We start from the raw sequence: 20,016 nt of genomic DNA, 5'->3' as shown, positions 1-20,016 counted from the left end.
ATCATCAATTTTAAGGAGCATCCCTGAGACATTCTTACGGGAACGTTTTCCCTTAGAACGCTAACTATGACAGACTTGCTTTGTGCTCCCGTGATGTCAGACTCAGACTTTGATAGAAGATGTACAGATAAAATTGGAAGTCGCGTCACAGAAATCAAACTAAAGACTTAAAAAACGGCCTCCTGGGGCGCCTGGGTGGTGCAGTCGGTTAAGCGTCCGACTTCAGCCAGGTCACGATCTCGCGGTCCGTGAGTTCGAGCCCCGCATCGGGCTCTGGGCTGATGGCTCAGGGCCTGGAGCCTGTTTCTGATTCTGTGTCTCCCTCTCTCTCTGCCCCTCCCCCGTTCATGCTCTGTCTCTGTCTCAAAAATTAATAAACGTTAAAAAAAAAATTAAAAAAAAAAACAAAAAAAAAAACGGCCTCCTAGACATACTCTTTCCTTTTTTTCAGCTGCCCCAAGACAGTGCATTGAACTTTACTTTGATGAAAAGTACTCTATTGAGCCGTCTTGGGAGTGCAAATTTGATCATATTGAAGTTCGAGATGGACCTTTCGGATTTTCTCCAATAATTGGACGTTTTTGTGGACAACAAAACCCACCTGTAATAAAATCCAGTGGAAGATTTCTATGGATTAAATTTTTCGCTGATGGAGAGCTGGAATCTATGGGATTTTCAGCTCGATACAATTTCACACCTGGTAAGTAAGGGTTTGTTTGTTTGTTTGTTTGTTTTTTCATACAATTCTTTTTCTCTTCCTTAGTTTTCTGTCCTCATAGTATAAGAACATTTGTAAGACGGCTTCATAGGTTTTCAAAGAATTTTCTAGTTCTATTCAACATCACACCTACAGTGCTTTCTCTTTTCATTTTGTAATGAAATGAAATTTCCTGAACGGAAAATAAATTTTCCTTAAAATTTAGCCTCCACTAGAGGTGAAGTGTAGTGACTCAGGGGTCTGTATGATCATCAGGAGCACAGTTAATTAAATGGACTTCCATTATGCTGAAATGTGTAATTTGAGAGGTGACTTGTAATAAAGAAACTAATTACAGTATACATTGAATCCCTATAAACTTGAAAAGACAATTGTAGTGTAAAATGTATCCATCTAAATGATCTTTGGAGAACCTGAATAAAAAATTCTTTTGTTCTGAAAATTATAATTTTTAAGGCAAATGGATCTTAGCATAAAGCAGTCTAATCCCTTTTTAGAAATGCAAATTCCTAACAGTTGTGATGAAAGCCAGAGGCCCTTAGCAGCCAAATATTCATTTGCTGCAGACATTATCCGTCATTATATAATTATTCATCCTGGGTCCATTTTCCTTTTCACCTGCTAATATTAAAAAAAAAAAAAAAAAGGTCTATGATGTTGACTGGCTCACTTGATGATGAGTTGTCATTTATTACAATAAAAATTGGTTATCACCTTTTTAAATTGCAGCGTCAGGCTGAAGCGATTTGAGATTTGATGAAGTACAGTCCTTTGTTTTTAATGGAAAGATGACTCAAACTTACCTGAAGCGCATTATTTCTATATGATTGCATATATTTTTAGTTTGTGTGGGTTGCTTTACTGAGGCGGTAACAGGCATAGGTGACATTGGAAGATGCGTAAAATTTGTTGGAGTTTCTATTCCATGTTACACAGGTGACATTAAGAGCAGGGTTCTGCTGCTCAGGTTAAGCGCTAAAACTTTAAAAATAATTAATATGAGATTAATGATGACTTTCGTTATGATATTATGGTTTATGTCGACTAGGTCATGTATTGATAGCGTTGTATGTATCGACCTCAAGCATTAGGAATGTTTTTATAGTATCACTAAGAGATATTGTGGTTTTAATTGTGGTTTGTTGATACTGGATCCTTCACAGAAAGCAGGAGTATTTCACCCTGGCGATCAGACGAGCTTGATGTGCTCCAAAAAGTTGCAGACGCTGAGATTACTTTAACTAGTGCTTGAGTTGTGAATGGAAGTACATTTCTTTTTTCTTAACGGATAATTTTGGGTATAGCCAGGACTTAAAGATAGCTCTAGGTTTTTGTACGTTACATTTTCATCCTGGGATTGGAGATCAGGGGGATAGTGTCTAGGACTTAAGACTCAGGTTGTATAAAGTTGTCGGGTCCACTTTATCAGCGTAAGCGAGGCTGTCCACATTTCTAGCTCTGCCGGGGATAACATAAATGGTGGAGCCCAGTCTGCTTTTCCAAGGGTTTTAAAAAGCCACTGTGTTCCCTGTGCCATGTCCTTTGTGCCTTGTTTCTGTAGAGCCCCTTTTGCTTTATCTGTGTACAAAAGGGGATTTCACTGCCATGAAGGACTGGATCAGAAAGGAACGAAAGGAGACGGTTCCATGAAATTGAGGATGAGTTACGGATGGACTGAGGCTTCTGTTTCCACTCAGATAAAGGAGAGTAAGCCAAGGGCAGGGGGAGGCGCACACTTGGCATACGAAGGAACAGTAGGACCGTAAAAGGGAGGCTTGTAAAACTTGCACGACTGCAGACTCTGACGGTCCGTGGCCCAAGGCCATTGCCTGAGTGGCACAGTAATCTGTTACTCATTCCATAAAGAGCCAGTATTGAGGAAGCCAATTAGTTAATGGAAGAGGAAGGGGGCAGGGATTAGTAATCATTTAGACAGCGTTTAGGGAATAGGGGGTCAGGCAGGCTTCGGTTTAATTTGGGTTAATTTGGACTGGGGACGATGCTTTAAGTGGTGATTTGGCCAAACTAAAGCCATAGAGTTCCTGAAGTCAACGTCATGACTTAAAGGCGAAAGCCTTGCGGCAATCGCCAAGGCATCCAAATGGACCACGCGTTGGAGGGGAGAGCCCCGCCCACCAGGTCACTTGCAGAGCTGGACCCCAGCACAGCTGTGAGGAACACTGGTTTGGGGACACCATCTGGCCTCAGCCCTGGCTTTCTTATTTCTGGCTTGCTGTAAACTGTGGACATGATCCTTAATGTTCGGTGCCTCGATATTTCAGTCGATAAAATAGGGACAATACTGACCACCTGTTTTTTGGATTGCTTGAACACTGGCCGCCTGCCAACCCATGCATCCTTGTGGATTTTTCACTTCAAATATGAGATCTCAACTATCAGTAGCTATTGTGTTTATTAATTTGATCACGTGTTGTTTAAGAACAAAGTAGGGATTGGCATCGTTTATTGGGAGAACAAGTATCCCCGAATTTTTCATTTACAACTGCTCTTTCTCTGCTTTGGGGAGTGAATGTGGGAAACTAGTACCTGTAAGATGTTACTTTTCCTTGTGAGCTTGTTTATGTGGGTCTAGGCCTCCTTGTCTTTCAAAGAAGAAATAGCAGTGGGAAGGCCAGGTGGTCTTTATTATTGTTATGAATTTACTACGATCTGGAATCTCAGTCTTAATTTATAGTCTCAGAAACTTGAAGTCAACACACTGAGAATGTACTCACATTTAGGAATTAATCATATCAACCAAGCTAAAAAGGCTGAATATACATATGTCTGTGTACACGTTGGTACACACACACACACACACACACACACACACACACGTACACATGTGTAAAAATATATGCCTTTTTAATAAGAATGCTTCAAATCACACAGCCCAGTTTTTCTTGTAAGCAAACATACACACATGCGGTCCAGTTTATAATCAGAAGATTGTGTAGTGAGTGTGGGATGCAAATATTAAAGCTTAATTATATAAATGCCTGTTGAATCGCTCCCAGCTAAGGTACTTGATGATTTATCTTGGTAGCGTGGAGAGATTTTTCAGGGGTGGTCCACATCTCAGACCACCGTGGGCCAGCTCCCCTGTTCTGTCTCTGCTTTCATCCTGCTGGAGTGGGACGCAAGTTTGTGTCAGCTCTTGTTTCAAAATTTGTTTCTATTTCTTAATATCTGAGACTCTTTGACTTTTCTTCCTATACGGCTTTAAAAAAAAACAGCCTTTTAATTTGGGACTCTTATGTTCCCAGTAGCTCTGCTTCTGGACTGGTGGTGGATGGGAGCTAGCTACCTGGAGGTCATGTGTGGATATGCAGTGTAGGAGGGCAGAGCCAGGGACGATGCCATGGAAACACTCTTAAAGGGGTATTTCCGGGGCACCTGGGTGGCTCAGTCGGTTGAGCATCAGACTCATGATCTTGGCTCAGGTCATGATCCCAGGGTCTTCAGATCGAGCCCCCCGTGTTGGGCTCAGTGCTGATTGAACAGAGCCTGCTTGGGATTCTCTCCCTCTCTCTCTCTCTCTTGCTCTCTCTCTCCCTCTGTCCCTCTCTCTCTTTCACACTCTGTCTTTCCTTAAAAAAAAGGGCAGGGGGTATTTCCTATATCTCGTGACACATTGAACTAGTCCTCACGTTTTATTTCATGGATTATGGCTACTTTTGGATACTGTGTCAGTGCCCAGGCCACAGGGCACTGATGAATCACCTAGGGAGTAGTCGAGCACGCATAGGGTGGTGAGGGTGGGCAACATGACACAGGAGTCGGCTGAGTCCAGTCCTGAGATCTGCAGAAACCAGGGGCAAGGGTGAGGCCTGAAGAAGGGCAAAGGGGCCTCACTGATACTCTCCCACTTCTGAGAAGAAGGATGAGTTCAGAATCCCTGAAAATGTTAAAAAGCCACATGATGGGAAGTTTGGTAGTCCACAGATAATTTAGTGAGAAAACATAGAAAAATGCTCATAGTAATAAAATGATATCGTTTTCTCATTTATAGGACATTTTTTTTAATCTTAAAGATTTAAATCAAATGTCCTGCAGAAAAATGAATAATGATTAGCCTAGGTGGGGGGTGGAGAAGAACGAGGAAGAATTGAACGGGCCCAGATGGAGATACAGTGAAAATTTATTAGCACTATTATCAACACTTTCATTTTTGAAAAGGAGGCTGTATTTTTTGGTACTACTTAGACAAATACAAGTACTCAAGCTAAAAAAAAAAAAAAAGAGAGACAATACTGTAGTTGGTAATTTTTTTTTTTAAATGTTTATTTCCTTTTTTTTTTAATTTTTTTTTAACGTTTTTATTTATTTTTTTGGGACAGAGAGAGACAGAGCATGAACGGGGGAGGGGCAGAGAGAGAGGGAGACACAGAATCAGAAACAGGCTCCAGGCTCTGAGCCATCAGCCCAGAGCCCGACGCGGGGCTCGAACTCACGGACCGCGAGATCGTGACCTGGCTGAAGTCGGACGCTTAACCGACTGCGCCACCCAGGCGCCCCTGTAGTTGGTAATTTTTAAATGAGTTTTCAGAGCAGAGGAATACCCTTTCTGTGTAATCCACATTTTTTTAACTCAAACTGAGAATGCTTTCCGCGTAGAAAATAATTCTCCCTTACAGTACAGCCAGCTGTCTACATGCTTCAGTGTTCTTTACCCCTGGAAAATACAAACAAAGGAGAAACCTGTAACATCTGCTCTGTGCCCAGCCCAGTAGCATTAGGAGGGACTTTATTCAATCTTAAGGAAGAAAAACATGCAGGATGCTATCTCTTGGGGAAAGTAATCCTTCCAATCTCTATTTAGGAACAACTGTCTTTTGAGAGCTTTGAACTTTCCTTTCTAGTGGAGACATTTTCTGCTAATCACGGGCATATAATGTAATGTTTGTGAAATCTTCCTCTTTTGCCGATCTTTTTTTCTGAGCTGGTTTTATCAAACACACCCTCTACATGCCCTGTGAGAGAGGTGCAGTAGTCAGGTGCTGCCATGGAAGGGCGTGGTGTTGTTAAATATATTGCAATTATTATGATACTTTGTACTTAAACAGAAGCTTTCATCTGAGAGCTCAGAGTGTTTGAGGAACATCCTGCCCAATTCCTAGCTTCCTCTTAGACTCCAAGCCGATTGACATCAAAGGCAATGGAAAGGACGCAGTGCAGTGCAGTGATTTAAACTGAGTGTTCTAAGATTTCTACGCATGTTAAATGAAATATATTAATAGGTAAAATATTGTCATGGACTCGATGTTATTTTAATTATCCAGTGTGGTGCTTTTCTTCTTATTTGAAATGTGAATGCATGTGTGAGTATTAGCCATATTGACAGCTCCTAAATGTTCTTCTCTACATAATCAGAGTTCTGATACATGGTTTGGTAAGAAAGAAAAAAAAAAGTAAGTGCTTACATCTATTTATCTATATCATTTTCTCAACAACTGAATTTTAATTTTGCAGTAAGAGCTGAAAGAATAAAAGGCTGAAGTTGAAAGAAGGACTTGATTTGATTAATACAAGATTGAATGAGTTTAGATCAGATAGCATTGTGTGGTCTTTCTATTATATTTACACTGTAGACCCGAAATAGTCTAAATTCAGCACAGCAAAGGCTGTCAGACAGAAAAGTTATGAAACAGAGTCACAGTTCCTCTTTTATTTTACTGAGGTACCATTGACATGTAACATTGTGTTAATTTCAGATGTACAACATAATGATTTGATATTTGTATACACTGGGAAATGATGATGATAAGACTAGTTTCCCCGTCACCATATATAGTTATATAATATGCAATACATTATTATTGACTACTGTCCCCGTGGTATACATTACATCCCTATGACTCATTTATTTTATGACTGGAAGTTCATACCTCTTGATCGCCTTCTCAAATGTCACCCCCCCCAAATCCCCTCCCCATCCACCCCCCACCCCCGGCAACCATTAATTTGTCCTTTGCTTCTGTGAGTTGGGTTTTATTTTATTTTATTTTATTTTATTTTATTTTATTTTATTTTATTTTATTTTCTTGTGTTTTTCTTTTTGAATCCACACATAAGTGAAATCATACAGTATTTGTCTTTCTGTGTCTGATTTACTTCACGTAGGATAATGCCCTTAAGGTCCATTCATGTTATCACAAATGGCAAGATCTCATTCTTTTTATGGCTGAGTAGTATTCCTGTGTGTGTGTGTGTGTGTGTGTGTGTGTGTGTGTGTGTGTGTGTGTATTTGAATTCATCTTCTTTATGACATACATAATTTTATAATATTATATATACATGTATACACACACATATATACAATCTTCTTTATCCATTCATTCACTGATGGACACTTAGGTTGTTTCCATTTTTTGCCTATTATAATCAATGCTGCAAGGAACATAGAGGTGTATATGTTTTCAAATTAGTGTTTTTGTTTTCTTTGAATAAATACCCCGAGGGGCATAGCTAGATCATATGGTAGTTCTATTTTTAGTTTTTTGAGGAACCTCCATACTGTTTGCCACAGTGGCTGAACCAATTTATATTCCTGTCAACACCAACTGTTTTTATTTCTTATCTTTTGGATAATAGCAAGTCTTGGAGATGTGAGATGCTATCCCATGGTGGTTTTGATTTGCATTTCCCTGATAATTAGTGACGTTGGACATCTTTTTATGTTGGCCATCTGTATGTCTTCTTTGGAAAAATGTCTCTTCAGATCCTCTGCCCATGTAAAAAAATCAGATTATTTGTTTTTTGTTATTGAGTTGTATGATTTCTTTATATATTTTGTATATTAACCCTTTATCAGATACATGATTTGAAAATAGCTTCTCCTAACCCATAGCTTGCTTTTTTTATGTTGTTGATGGTTACTTTACTGTGCAGAAGGTTTTTCGTTTGATACAATTCCATTTGTTTATTTTTGTCTTTGTTGCCATTGCCTTTGGAGTCAGAGCCAAAAAAAAAATCACCAAAGATTACGTCAAGGGGTTTACAACCTATGTTTTATTCTAGGAGGTTGTATGATTTCTGGGCATATATTTGAGTCTGTAATCCATTTTGAACTACTTTTTGTGTGTGGTGTAAGAGAAGGGTCCAGTTGCTTTCTTGTGTGTGGCTGTCCCATTTTCCCAGCACCATTTACTGAAGGGACTGTCCTTTCCCCATTGTATATTCTTGCCTCTGTCATAAGTTAATTGACTGTATATGTGTGACTTTATTTCTGGGCTCTCTGTTCTGTTTCTTGATCTGTGTCTGTTTCTATGCCGACGCTATGTTGTTTTGATTACTATAGCTTTGTAATGCAGTTTGAAATTAAGGACTGTGATGCCTTCAGCTTTGTTTTTATTCTCAAGATTTCTTGGGCTATTTGGGACCTTTGTGGTTCATAGGAATTTTAGGATTATGTGTTCTCTTTCTCTGAAAAACGCCAGTGGGATTTTGATAAGGAGTTCATTGAATGGATAGGTTACTTCGGCTGATATGGATATTTTAACAATATAAGTTATTCCAATCCACAAGCACAGAATATCTTTCCATTTATTTGTGTCTTCAGTTTGTTTCATCAATGTCTTGTAGTTTTCAGTGTATAGGGCTTTCACCTCCTTGGATAAATTAATTCCTAGCTATTTTTTTTTGAAGCAATTATGAAGGGTTTTTTTCTTAATTTATCTTTCTGACAGTGTGTTGTTGGTGTATAAAAATGCAACAGATTTTCTTATTAAGTTTGTATGCAGTGACTTTACTATGTTCATTAATTAGTGCTAATGGTTTTTTTGGTGGAGTTTTCAGCACTTTCCGTGTATACAATTATGTTGCCCTCCAGTAGTGACAGTTTCATTTCTTCCTTTCCAATTCGGATGCCTTTTATTTCTTTTTTTTGCTCCAGATAAGACTTCCAACACAATGTTGAATAAAAATGGAAAGAGTGGGCCTTCTTGTCCTGTTCCCAATCTTACAGGAAAGGCTTTTGGCTTTTAACCATCGAGTATGATGTTAGCCGTGGGTTTGTCATATAGAGCTTTTAGTATGTTGATGTGCATTCCCTCTCTACTTGCTTTGTTAAGAGATTTTATTATAAGTGGATGTTGCATTTTGTCATGTGCTTTTTCTGCATCTTTTTGAGATGATCATATAATTTTTATGCTTTATTTTGTTAATGTGGTGAATTATATGGATTGGTTTGTGGACATCGAACCATCCTTACAACCCTGGGATAAATCTCTCTTGGGCATGTTATATACCGATCATTTTTACTTAATTCAGTTTGCTAATATTTTGTTGAGGATTTTGCACTTGTGTTCATCAGGGATAATGACTCTTAATTTTTTCTTTCTTTCTCTTTCTTTGTTTCTTTGTTTCCTTGTTTCTTTGTTTGTTTGTTTGTTTGTTTCTTTCCTTCATTCCTCCCTCCCTCCCTCCCTCTGTTCCTCCCTCTTCTTTCTTTCTTTCTTTCTTTCTTTCTTTCTTTCTTTCTTTCTTTTCTCCTTTTTTTCTTTTGTGGGGTGTCCTAGTCTGGTTTTGATTTTAGGGTAATACTGGCCTCATAAAATCAGTTAGCATTTCCTCCTCTTCAATTTTTTGGAAGATAGATATAAAATCTTCTTTGAATGTTTAGTAGAATTCACCATCTGGTCTTGGATCTTTCTTCATTGAGAGGTTTTTGATTACTGATTCCCTCTCCTTGCTAGTGATTGGTCAATACAGATTATTTACTTCATGATTCCATCTTGGAAGACTGTATGTTTTTAGGAATTTATCCATTTCTTCTAGGGTGCCCAATTTGTTGGTGTATGACTATGCACGGTAGTCTTTTATGATCTTTTGTATTTCTTTGGTCACTTGTAATTTCCCCTCTTTCATTTCAGATTTTTATTTGAGCCCTCATTCTTTTTTCTTTGTGAGTAGAGTTAAAGGTTGATCCATTTTGTTTGTCTTTTCAAAGAACTAGCTCCCAGAAATGATTGCTCTTTTCTCTGGTCTTTTTAGTCTTTATTTCATTTATTTCCACTCTGATTCTGTTATTTCCTTTCTTCTGCTAATGTGGGGCTTCATTTGATCTTCTTTTTCTAGTTCTTTAGGTGTAACATTAGATTGGTTATTTGAAATTTTTCTTTTTTTTAATTTTTTTAATGTTCTATTTATTTTTGAGAGAGAGAGAGAGACAGAATGTGAGTGGGTTAGGGGCAGAGAGAGAGGGAGACACAGAAGCTGAAGCAGGGCACAGCACAGAGCCATCAGCACAGAGCCCGATGCGGGGCTCAAACTCACGAACCGCGAGATCATGACCTGAGCCGAAGTCAGACTCCCAACCGACTGAGCCCCCCCAGGCGCCGCTGAAAATTTTCTTGTTTCTTAAAATAGGCCTGAATTGCTATGAGCTCTTAGAACTGCTCTTACTGCATCCAATTGAATTTGGTAAGTTGTATTTTCATGTTCATTTGTCGCAAGGTAGTTTTTGATTTCTTTTTTTGACCCATCGTTGTTCAGTAGCATGCTGTTTAATCGCCTCGTGTCTGTGATTTTTCCAGTTTTCTTTTTGTGATTGATTTTCGGCTTCATACATTTTGGGTCAGAAAAGATGCTTGATTTGTTTTTAATCTTCTTAAATTTATTGAGACTTGTTTTGTTGTTCTTTTCTATTCTTTGCTTCTTTTCTTGTTCTCTTCTGTTGTGGCTCCATGTCTTTGTTTGGTGGGATGCTCAGATTTCATTCTTAGTATCTTTCGTGGCTCTGTAGGTTTTTGCCTTGTGATTACCGTGAAAGGTACATATCAGTTCATAGGTACCAGTCTATTTTAAGTTGAAAGCAAGCTGAGTTTGAATGCATCCTGAAGCTCTATGTGTATACTCTTCTCTATGCTTTGTGTTTTTGATGTCGCATTTTACATCTTTTTATTTTCTGTATCCCTTACCTAATGGTTGTAGTTATGGTTATTCCTACTACTTTTGTCTTCTAACCTTCATGCTAACTTTATAAGTCGTCTGTGGCTTTTAGTTTTACCAGTAAGGTTTTTAATTTTATGTTTTTTTGCTACTAATTAACGCTATTCATTTTCTGCTTAAAGAAGTCCGTTTAACATTTCTTATAAGGCCAATTTAGTGGTGGTGAACTCTCTTAGTTTTTAAGAAAGACTTGGTATCTCTCCCTCAATTCGGAATGATAGCCTTGCTGGATAGAGTGTTCCTGGTTAGAAGTTCTTTGCTTTCAGTACTTTGAACAGAACATGACAGGCTCTTCCGGCCTACAAAGTTTCTGCTGAAAAATCTGTGGATAGTTTTGCAGACATTCCCTTGTATGTGATAAGTTGTTTTCTCTTGCTGCTTCTAAGATTCTTTCTTATCTTTTACTTTTGAGATGTAACTATGATGTGTCACGGTGTTGATCTCTTTGGGATCATCTTATTTGGAATTCTCTGGGGCTCCTGGACCTGGATGTCTGTTTCTTACAGCCCTTTGGGCCTCTTGGATGTAAGCCCCGTTGATTTTTAAAGCCAGATGTTTCGGAGGCTCATCTCTCCAGTGCAGGCCCCAGGGGCCGGGATGCCTGATGTAGGGCTCAGGCTTCGTGTTCCTCAGTGATACATCCTGTATCTGTGAGATTCCTCCTGCTCGTGCATTGCTGTGCTTGGGGGGTTTTGGGTGAAATCATATCTCTGCTGCTTCTACCTTTTTTAATATGGCCTCTTTATCCTCTATTATAGAGGACCTGTCCCAGTAGTTTTCAGGTCTTTTTCAGAGAGAATTGTTCTGTATGTGACTGTCGACTTGATGTGTCCCTGGGAGAGGTGAGTTCAGGGTCTTCGTATGACATCATCTTGAACCACATCTCACATTTTTTTGGGGGGGGGTGGTGCTTATTTTTTAAGAAATGGAATTTACAACTTGCGAGTCACAGAAGTGACAAAAATTTTAAGTGTGCAGCGGGTCCCAGGATATTCGTGCGGGGGCAGTTTTATTCCTCCCTCACTCCCACCTAGCCCATGCCTTGGTTAATCTGATCTGTACAATACAGGGGTTAAGGGGAAGAATGAGGAATGAAGAGAGAGACAAAATGCTGTTTGGGCTCGGTGGGTGTTCAGGAGAGAAGTTGAGAGTGGGAGAGAGGATTTCCAGGATTAGCTGCCATCTGTGCAGAGAATACTGGAAGCAGTGACAAAGGAGAAGGAAGACTTTTACGAAGTTTCCTGTACAGAAAGAACGACTTCTTCCACTTCGTTCCTGGAGAGGCAGAGAAAAACGTTTTAAGTTGTTTATATTTATTTAGGGGTTAGTTGCTGGCACATGATTTTGAACATGGTACCTCTGGGACTGGACCGTGTGGAGACTCAGGCGTATTTCTGTTGTAGATGTTTCTTTTCTTTAGATCTGCAAGACTCCTTGGAATTCACCTCATTCTGCCTTTTCGTTTCATAGATGAAGATACCAAAGGTCTTGATAAAATCTGCTGCCCAGGTTGTTGACTCTGTGTAGAGGTTAAGTTACTCCTTGTTTGTCTATTATATAACAATTATGCTGATGCACCTTCTTCAAAGGGTAGAGATTATGACTTTAATTACATCACGTACTGCAAGCACTTTTAGTACCGTTATAGTAGGAAGTTTAATTAAGGGGGAAGACTGCTTCCCTCACATTTTACCAGGAACCAGAGCTTGGATTTAAAAACCCATCTTTGTCGTGCTGTCTAAAATGTCTTTCAATGCACAATGACCAAAGAGACCCTGAACGAGTTGCCTCTGCCCCCCTCTACCTGCATGAAAGACATTGCCCTTTCCACCCATCTGAGCCTGAAGTGTGTGATTCATTTCCTGTGCTCGAATATCTGCGATGACTGACATGCTCAGTTGCGTGCAGAATGCTCTCACGACTTGAAATCTGAGGCCCACAAGCTAAATACTCCAGGGAGATCTTCAGTGTCTCTCTCCCAGGGCTCCCACAATTCTTCTCGTTCCTAATGCTTGTGTCGTTGACCTTTTCTTGTAAAGCTAGTTGGTTCCAAGCATCAGCACCATTGTTTCTCCGGGGCTGCTGTATACAGTTGTGCACATTAAGGACCCTCAGTTGAAGGAGAAGGAAGGGCAGATCCCACTTACATTCAGACACCTGGGGGCAGAGCTGTGTCCTGAAATCAATTCCACTTATTAATTTGCACAAAGGCCTCATAGGGACTGGCTGAGGCCATGCCTCGATCGAGCGTAACATTACCTCTGTACCCACACAGTAGTCCCAACGTCAAAGGACCAGCCTCCACCTTTCACTTAAATAGTCCTAGAGACTATTTTCTAGAGATAAATCCTATCATTTAAGCAAGGGGAACATTTAAAACACAAAGCAAAAGGAAGAAATAAAGCATATGTTTTCTCTCCATTTTGCATTGTCACGGCTTGGGGAGAGGCGGGGTGTCTGTAGTCACTCAGCTTCTTGGTAATCTAGAAAACTCTACCATTTAACTTACCATTGTATATTAAGAAGTATGCATTTCAGATTCCAAACGTCTGATGTATTTTGCCTAAGAAAATATTATTACCTAATTTTTTTAACATTTTCTTTCATAACAATTTGTATATAGTTTGAAGCTTATTGTCATTTTATTTTTATGCAAAAAATCAAGGAATTTTCAGGACAGCAACCCAGCATTATTAGTTTCTGGACCAAAAGTGTCTCCTTATTTTAGAATTTGTATGCCATTATAGCTCCTTATGTATAGCTCATGCAACTATTTTTTACATTATTTTTAAGTCTATTTATGTATTTATTGAGAGAGAGAGAGAGAGAGAGAGACCGTGAGCAGGGTAGGGCCAGAGAGAGAGAGAGGGAGAGAGAATCTCAAGTAGGTTTTGTGCTATCAGCAGAGAGCCCAACGCCAGGCTCAACGTCACGAACCCGTGAGGTCACGACCTGAGCCAAAGTCAAGAGTCCGACATTTAATCGACTGAGCCACCCAGGTGTCCCTCATGCAGCTGTTCTTGAAGTGAATGCACAGAATAACAGTTTGCACCAGGCTGTATTTGCCGTTACATTTATTCAGCAAATGTGCTGTAAAAATGCAGTAAATATAAGATACATATCCTGTATATATACCCTGTAGAAATTCAGTATATATAAGGCTCTATCCTCCATACAATGAGTTTATAGTTTATAAGAAAACAAAAATCAGATAGACTGTAGTAGACAGAGTAATGTCCCTATCTCCTCCTCCCTCCAAAAAGAGATGTTTATGATCTAATCCCTGGAATCTGTGAATATATTTGGTTACTTGGCAATGGGAATCAAGATAATAGATTGGATCAAGGATACAAAGATTACTTTAATACAGGGACATTAACTTGGATTATCTGGGAGGGCCTGATATAATCACCAAAGTTTTCAGCGTGAAAGAGGGAGGCTGAAAAGTCAGTGTCAGAGCCATGTGATGGAAGAAAGAATCCAATGCCATTTCCGGCCTTAAAGGTGCAGGAAAGGCCCATCAGCCAAGGAGTGTGGGAGCCTCTAAAAACTGGAAAAGGCAAGGAATGGATTTTCCCCTCGAGCCTGCAGAAAGGAAAAAAAGGCTTTGCTGTCACATGGATTTCAACCCAGTGAGACTCATTTTCGATTTTTGACATTCAGAACTGTAACACAATACATCTGTGTTTTTGAAATCTCTAAGTTCATAGTAGTTTGTTACATCAGCAGTGGAAACAGATAGAGATGTCATGCCTGAGAGTAGAATGCTGCTGTACAAACTCATCTGAAAAAATGTGGACGTGGTTTTGCAACTGGGCAGTGAGCAAAAGCTGGGAGAATTTCGAGGAGAAGCATGATAGAAAAAGCTTCTCTTGCCTTAAACAGACTGTTAAGAGGTGCATGGATAACAACTTGGCCAAGGAGGACTCACAAGGAAATGAAGAGTATTGCACATAAAGCATATATGCCTTAAGGAATACGTATGTCATCATAAGCAAACTGCTGGTTGAAACACCGATGTTCAAGGTGCCAATCTTGAGGACTCGGAAGGAAATGAGGAAGGTGTCCTTGGAAACAGGAGGAATGGAATTTCTTGTCGTGTTGAGTCAGAGAGATTAGCAGAATTGTGTCCTGGGGTCCAATGGAGAGCAGGACTTGGGTATTTAACTGAGGAGATGGCCAAGCAAAGTGTTGAAGGTTCAGCCTGGTTTCTTCCTTCTCGTGCTTTAGGAAAACACAAGAGGGAAGAGACTGTTTCAAGAACGAACTTTTAAACCAAAAGTAATTGAGGCTTAATGACTTGCTAGGTTACGAGCAATTCCAAAATTAAGAGATTCACTGCCTATTGAAATTTAGGGCATCTTGGGATGGGGTTGGAAAAACATGCCGTAGGGAGAAAAACGAAGGTATGGCTGGGCAACCTTTTGCTAACCCTGTGGAAAGATAAAAACATCAAAATATTCAGTCTCATAAAAGGCTCTTTCAAATGATTAAGTGTGTGACTCATAAATCTCTTCAGTCATCTCAGCAAAGCCAAAAATAGAGATGGGATTATCTAGAAAAGACCTGTGGAGGAGACTCTTGGCTAATAGAGTGAATCTCGTGAATAAACAGGAGACCCATGAGGTGGTTGAAAATGTTACATCAGCAGAAACGGTGCCATCTTGAACTTCAGGTCTTGAGACGGGATGAAATGAAAGGAAATGGTCAGTTCCCCAAATATCTACAGGTGAGAGACGGGCTGATAAAACTCCTCAGCTACACACGTTCTACTTTCCATGAAAAGGGAAGGCTGATTCAGATGGACGGCCCCAAGCCCAGAGCATGGAGACTTGAGCCCAGAGGTAGAGTTAAGAAACACAGAGGATAATTTCCAGGCCCTTGAAGCCAAGTGGAATTTTCCATATGGATTTCATGGTTGCTTGGGACTGTTGGAATTCCTTTTCCTTTCATTTTCTCCCTTTTTGAAAAGAAATGTCTATAAATGTTACTGTATGTCTCCCTCACCATTGTGTTTTTGGAACGAGTAAGATGTTTCTTCTTGAGTTCAAGGTTCACAGATAGAATGTATACCCAGTGCCTCATCTGTACCTGACTGAAATGATGCAGGTGTTGAGCTGCTGGGATTTGGACTTTGAGTTGATGCTATAATGGGCTGAAACTTTTGGGTGTCTTGGGATGGGATGAATGTATTTTGCATGTGGGATGGACTTGAATCTTGGTGAGCCACGAGCTAGACCATGATAAGAAGAATAATGGCCCACAAAGGTGTCTACATCCAGAAATCTGGAACCTGAGAATATGGTGTGTTACATGGCAAAGGGAAATTAAGGTTGTGGATAGAATTAAAGTTGCGAATCAGCTGATCCAAAGATAGGGAAATTATCTCAGATGATCTGGATGGGTCCACTGTAATCATAAGGTCCTTCCATACAGAAGAGGGAGGCGGAAGAATTGGTGTCGGAGTGATATAATGCTCATGAGGAAGACTCAAGTGGCCATTGTTGGCTCTGAAGGTGGAAGGTGTCCGTGAGCCAAGGAATGTGGGAATCCTCTAGAAGCTGAAAAAGGCAAGGAACGGATTCTCTCCTAGGGCGTGCGGCAAAGGAACACAGCCCTGCCAACACGTTGATGTTAACTCAGTAAGATCCATTTCAGACTTGACATCCAGAGCTATAAGATGAGAAATATGTGTTGAAGACACTAAGTTTGCGATAATTTGTTACGGGAGCTAAAGGAAACCAATAATTTAGCATGTCACTAATTTTTTCAAAAGGTGTTTTGGAATTTGGGAGGTGATATCGAAAGTACGCAAAGGGAGGGCGCCCGGCTGGCTCAGTGGGAAGATCATGTGACTCTTGATCCCGGGGTTGTTAAGTTCAAGCCCCATGTTGGGTGCTGAGATCACTTAAAAATAAAATCTTGAAAGGAAGTAAGTAAGCAATGTAAGAATTCACTGTCGGGATGAAGAACATAGTACTTTTTGATTCTATCAGTTCAAAATTTTAAAATACATTTTGGTCAAAATGCAGACTACCCAAGCCTTTCCGCTTGACTTTCCTACGCACAAATTGATACTCTGTTTTTATGTGGATGTATCCATATGTGTGTGTGTGTGTGTGTGTGTGTGTGTGTGTGTATGCGAATGCCTCTTTATGCATAAATATGGCTGAAACCCCAACAAAATAATGACTTGCAACCCTTCCCAAAGATGTGCATGGGATGGTGGTATTTTTGTTGGTGGTAATAATAGCTATTTGTAGAACCTGGCACTCTTGAAGCCTCTGCCTCTTCACGGTGTATCTGCCTGATGTCTCTGCTTCAAAAGGGCTGCGCTGTCTGTTCCTGCTTGCTCCGCTGGCCGGCTTCCCACCATTTCCACGGCTGTGCTGAGATGCTTGAAATTCAGCTTCAGTACATCCTTATGGCATTTTCCCTTCCCAGCGACTCCCAGACACTTCACTTCCACTAGACTACCACAAAGAATTACAGAGTGATTACAATCCAGTAGGACTCTCCACCATCAGCAAGGCACGTACCCACCAAAGAACGAAATTTGACTTCTTTAAGCAGGAAGACGTATTAGTCATAAATATGTCACTTCTGTTCTGTTCTCCGTTGATCACAACCCAAATCAGAAGACTGTGTTATTCCCTGGGAACGTCTCTTCTGAAATTTGCACTTCAAAGCCCCAAGGAGGTTCTCTAAGTGATTCAGAGACAAGAGGGATACAGAAATTGGTACTACCTTAACACCGCCCCAGATGCTATTACGCCTGCTGATGCAGTCAGAGGGGAAAGTGTAGCAGATTTGGCGGGCAAACAAAGTGGAATTGGTAGAATGGCCAGTGGCTGTGCTGATGGAACTAGGAAAGAAGACGGTTGTCATGACGATGATGGGTAAAGTCTGAAGTTGAGGGTTTCCCCGGGCATTGCGGTGAATTCAACTTTGCAGAGACCTTCTGCCATAGATCATTGGTTAACTGGTGAGAAAAGCATTCCTGGTTTTGGTTGCATGTGTATTTTACTTCCTTTTAACGATAGTTTGCAAAGTGTATTTCTATCTCCCTTTCACATTGAAAAGAAAACGATCATCTGAAAAGTAATACAGCCATGCTTCTTTCTTGCTGACAACTGTTTTTACCTTTTGTACTATTTGTTATTTTCTTGGATCCTTCCTCTGCTTCTGCCTATCACCCAGTCTTTCTAGCTTTTTTTGTTTTGTTTTGTTTTGTTTTGTTTTGTTTTGTTTTGTTTTCCATTTACCTGCAGTGGCTGTGTACCTCTTTCCTTGACCTCTCCCTGGCGAATGTGTCTCCCAGTTCGTTTTACCTAACCCTTTCTCTAGGCTGTCGAGTCTCTGGGCTCTGTATTGTCCTTCTTGACCTGCTGGCCCCATCTGTATTTATTTATTTATTTATTTATTTATTTATTTATTTATTTATTTATTTTATATCCTGGTTTCCTTCCACATTTTCTAGAAAAAAAAAATCCGGATACTATTTCCATCTGAACCGTTTATGAACCCTTAATAGAGGAGAAATGTAGCAATTATACAAATAAATATGGTAGTTAGTTTTCTGTTTGAAATGTCAGGGTTGGCATTTATGTTCATGGTGCTAAGCTTTTTGCTGCCGAGCTCGAATTAGATACAGTTTTTCATTTAACAGCAACTTACATGTTCTATTCTAGAACATAAAGTAATCCACAATAAAAACCAACGTTCTGTTAAGGTAAAGCTGCTCAAAAAATGTGATTTGGTATGGGATGCCTGGGTGATTCAGTAGATTAAGTGTCTGTCTCTCAGTTTCACCTCAGGTCATGCTCTCATGGTTTTGTGAGTTCGAGCCCCAGGTGGGGGTCCGCGCTGACAGCGTGGAGCCTGCTTGGGAGTCTCTGTCTCTCCCTCTCTCTCTGCCCTTCCCCTGCTCATGCTTTGTCTGTCCCTCTCAAAATAAATAAGTAAAAGTCAAATTTTTTAGAAATGTGATTTGGTATGTTTTTCTGATTATCTTTGGATGAAATATTCCTTTATGCCTAAAAGTATCCATGTTCTAGAGAAGTTCCTCTCTGGTTTCAAACTGTTTTCAATGTAACTTACATTTCTTCATCAGGGAAAAAAAATTACTAATAATTGAAGCTGTCATTTTAATACATATTGAACTAAAAAGAATTTATTTGGGGTCTTTCTCTTAAAATATATCAGAAGCTACCCATTTCCTTTCAAAGACTATTAGCAATATGCCAAATCACTGCCATAGTCTATTTGTATATGTCTTTAGTTTTCCATTTCTTCCTAAATCCATTTTTATCAGTTTTTTTCATAATTTCATACAGCATACGACCTTGCGTGTATGTCTACACACAAAATAGTTTTACAAAACATGGTCATAGTGCTAGACTCATGCTGGCCTCATGAGATCAGCATTTGACCCATTATCATTACCGATTTTGCTACCTAAGGATACCGTCGAAATACTGACATTACTTCTCCCATGGCGTGATACTCCTCAAGATCACATCTAACCCCCTGGTTCATTATTTCATTATTCCTTATTTCACAGATTAATTCAACGGCAATAAAAGATTACTGACCCCGACCCATAATTGGTCCACACGTGCCCTATCCTAAATACTGAGACATGAGATTAAGATTCAGATTCTATTTTCATGGAGCTTGCGGTGTACTTGAGAAATAATATTCATACCCAATGTGATGAATGCCATGGATAAGTAGGGGAGCCACTCGATGTGACGTGAGCCATAGCTCCATCATGCCCCTATAGACTTCATTACAGCAACATTCCTTCTCTCTGTTAATATCCAACTTCTTAAAAGGAAGAACTTTGGTGTGCCCCTTTAAATTTCCAGTGCCTTATCAGCGCCTAGCATTCACTGACACTGACATTTATATGAACGAAATACCCAGATGTGTTACTGAATGAATGAGTGAATGAGTGGAGGTGAGTAATCCAAGAAGGTAGGGGTAAGACACCAGGTACGGAAAAGTTGGTAAACTGTATAGCAGGTATTCCAGACCCTTCAGAAAGTGGATGTGTGACTTGGAAAGGAGAAGAGTTGAGATGAGATCAGCAGAATAATCTGATTCGGATACTGAAGGCTCTGTAAGCTGTGTCCATGGACACAAACACAACTTCAGGAGAAGTGAGAAATGTACTACTATTTTAAATCGAATCGCAGTGGATGGACGGAGTAGAGAGAGGAAAGAAGACCAGAAAATGAGATAAAACAATGCAGGCACTGCAAGTAGGACATTGCGAGAGCCAAGAAGGGAGTAATGTGTGGAACGCTATAACGGAAGAGCAAATTTGAAGTCAGTAAGATTTA

At 39.9% G+C, this 20,016-nt stretch overlaps 1 protein-coding gene across 7 annotated transcripts in view; it reads left to right on the top strand.

The window, feature by feature from the left end:
- NETO1 (neuropilin and tolloid like 1) overlaps window positions 1-20,016 on the top strand; it is a 130,154-nt gene that overhangs the window by 9,266 nt on the left and 100,872 nt on the right. For all 7 annotated transcript variants that reach the window (XR_015242648.1, XR_015242647.1, XM_086683221.1 and 4 more), the window contains exon 4: window positions 452-700. Coding sequence is in view for 5 of the 7 variants with exons in the window: in XM_086683221.1 (XP_086539347.1) it covers window positions 452-700 (249 nt within the window). In the remaining 2 variants the exon portion in view is untranslated. The remainder of the gene's footprint in view (window positions 1-451; window positions 701-20,016) is intronic.

Source organism: Puma concolor, chromosome D3, assembly GCF_028749965.1.
Source record: "Puma concolor isolate L17-30 chromosome D3, mPumCon1.1.hap2, whole genome shotgun sequence".
Taxonomy (NCBI): domain Eukaryota; kingdom Metazoa; phylum Chordata; class Mammalia; order Carnivora; family Felidae; genus Puma; species Puma concolor.
This window is presented reverse-complemented; position numbering and strand designations above follow the sequence as displayed.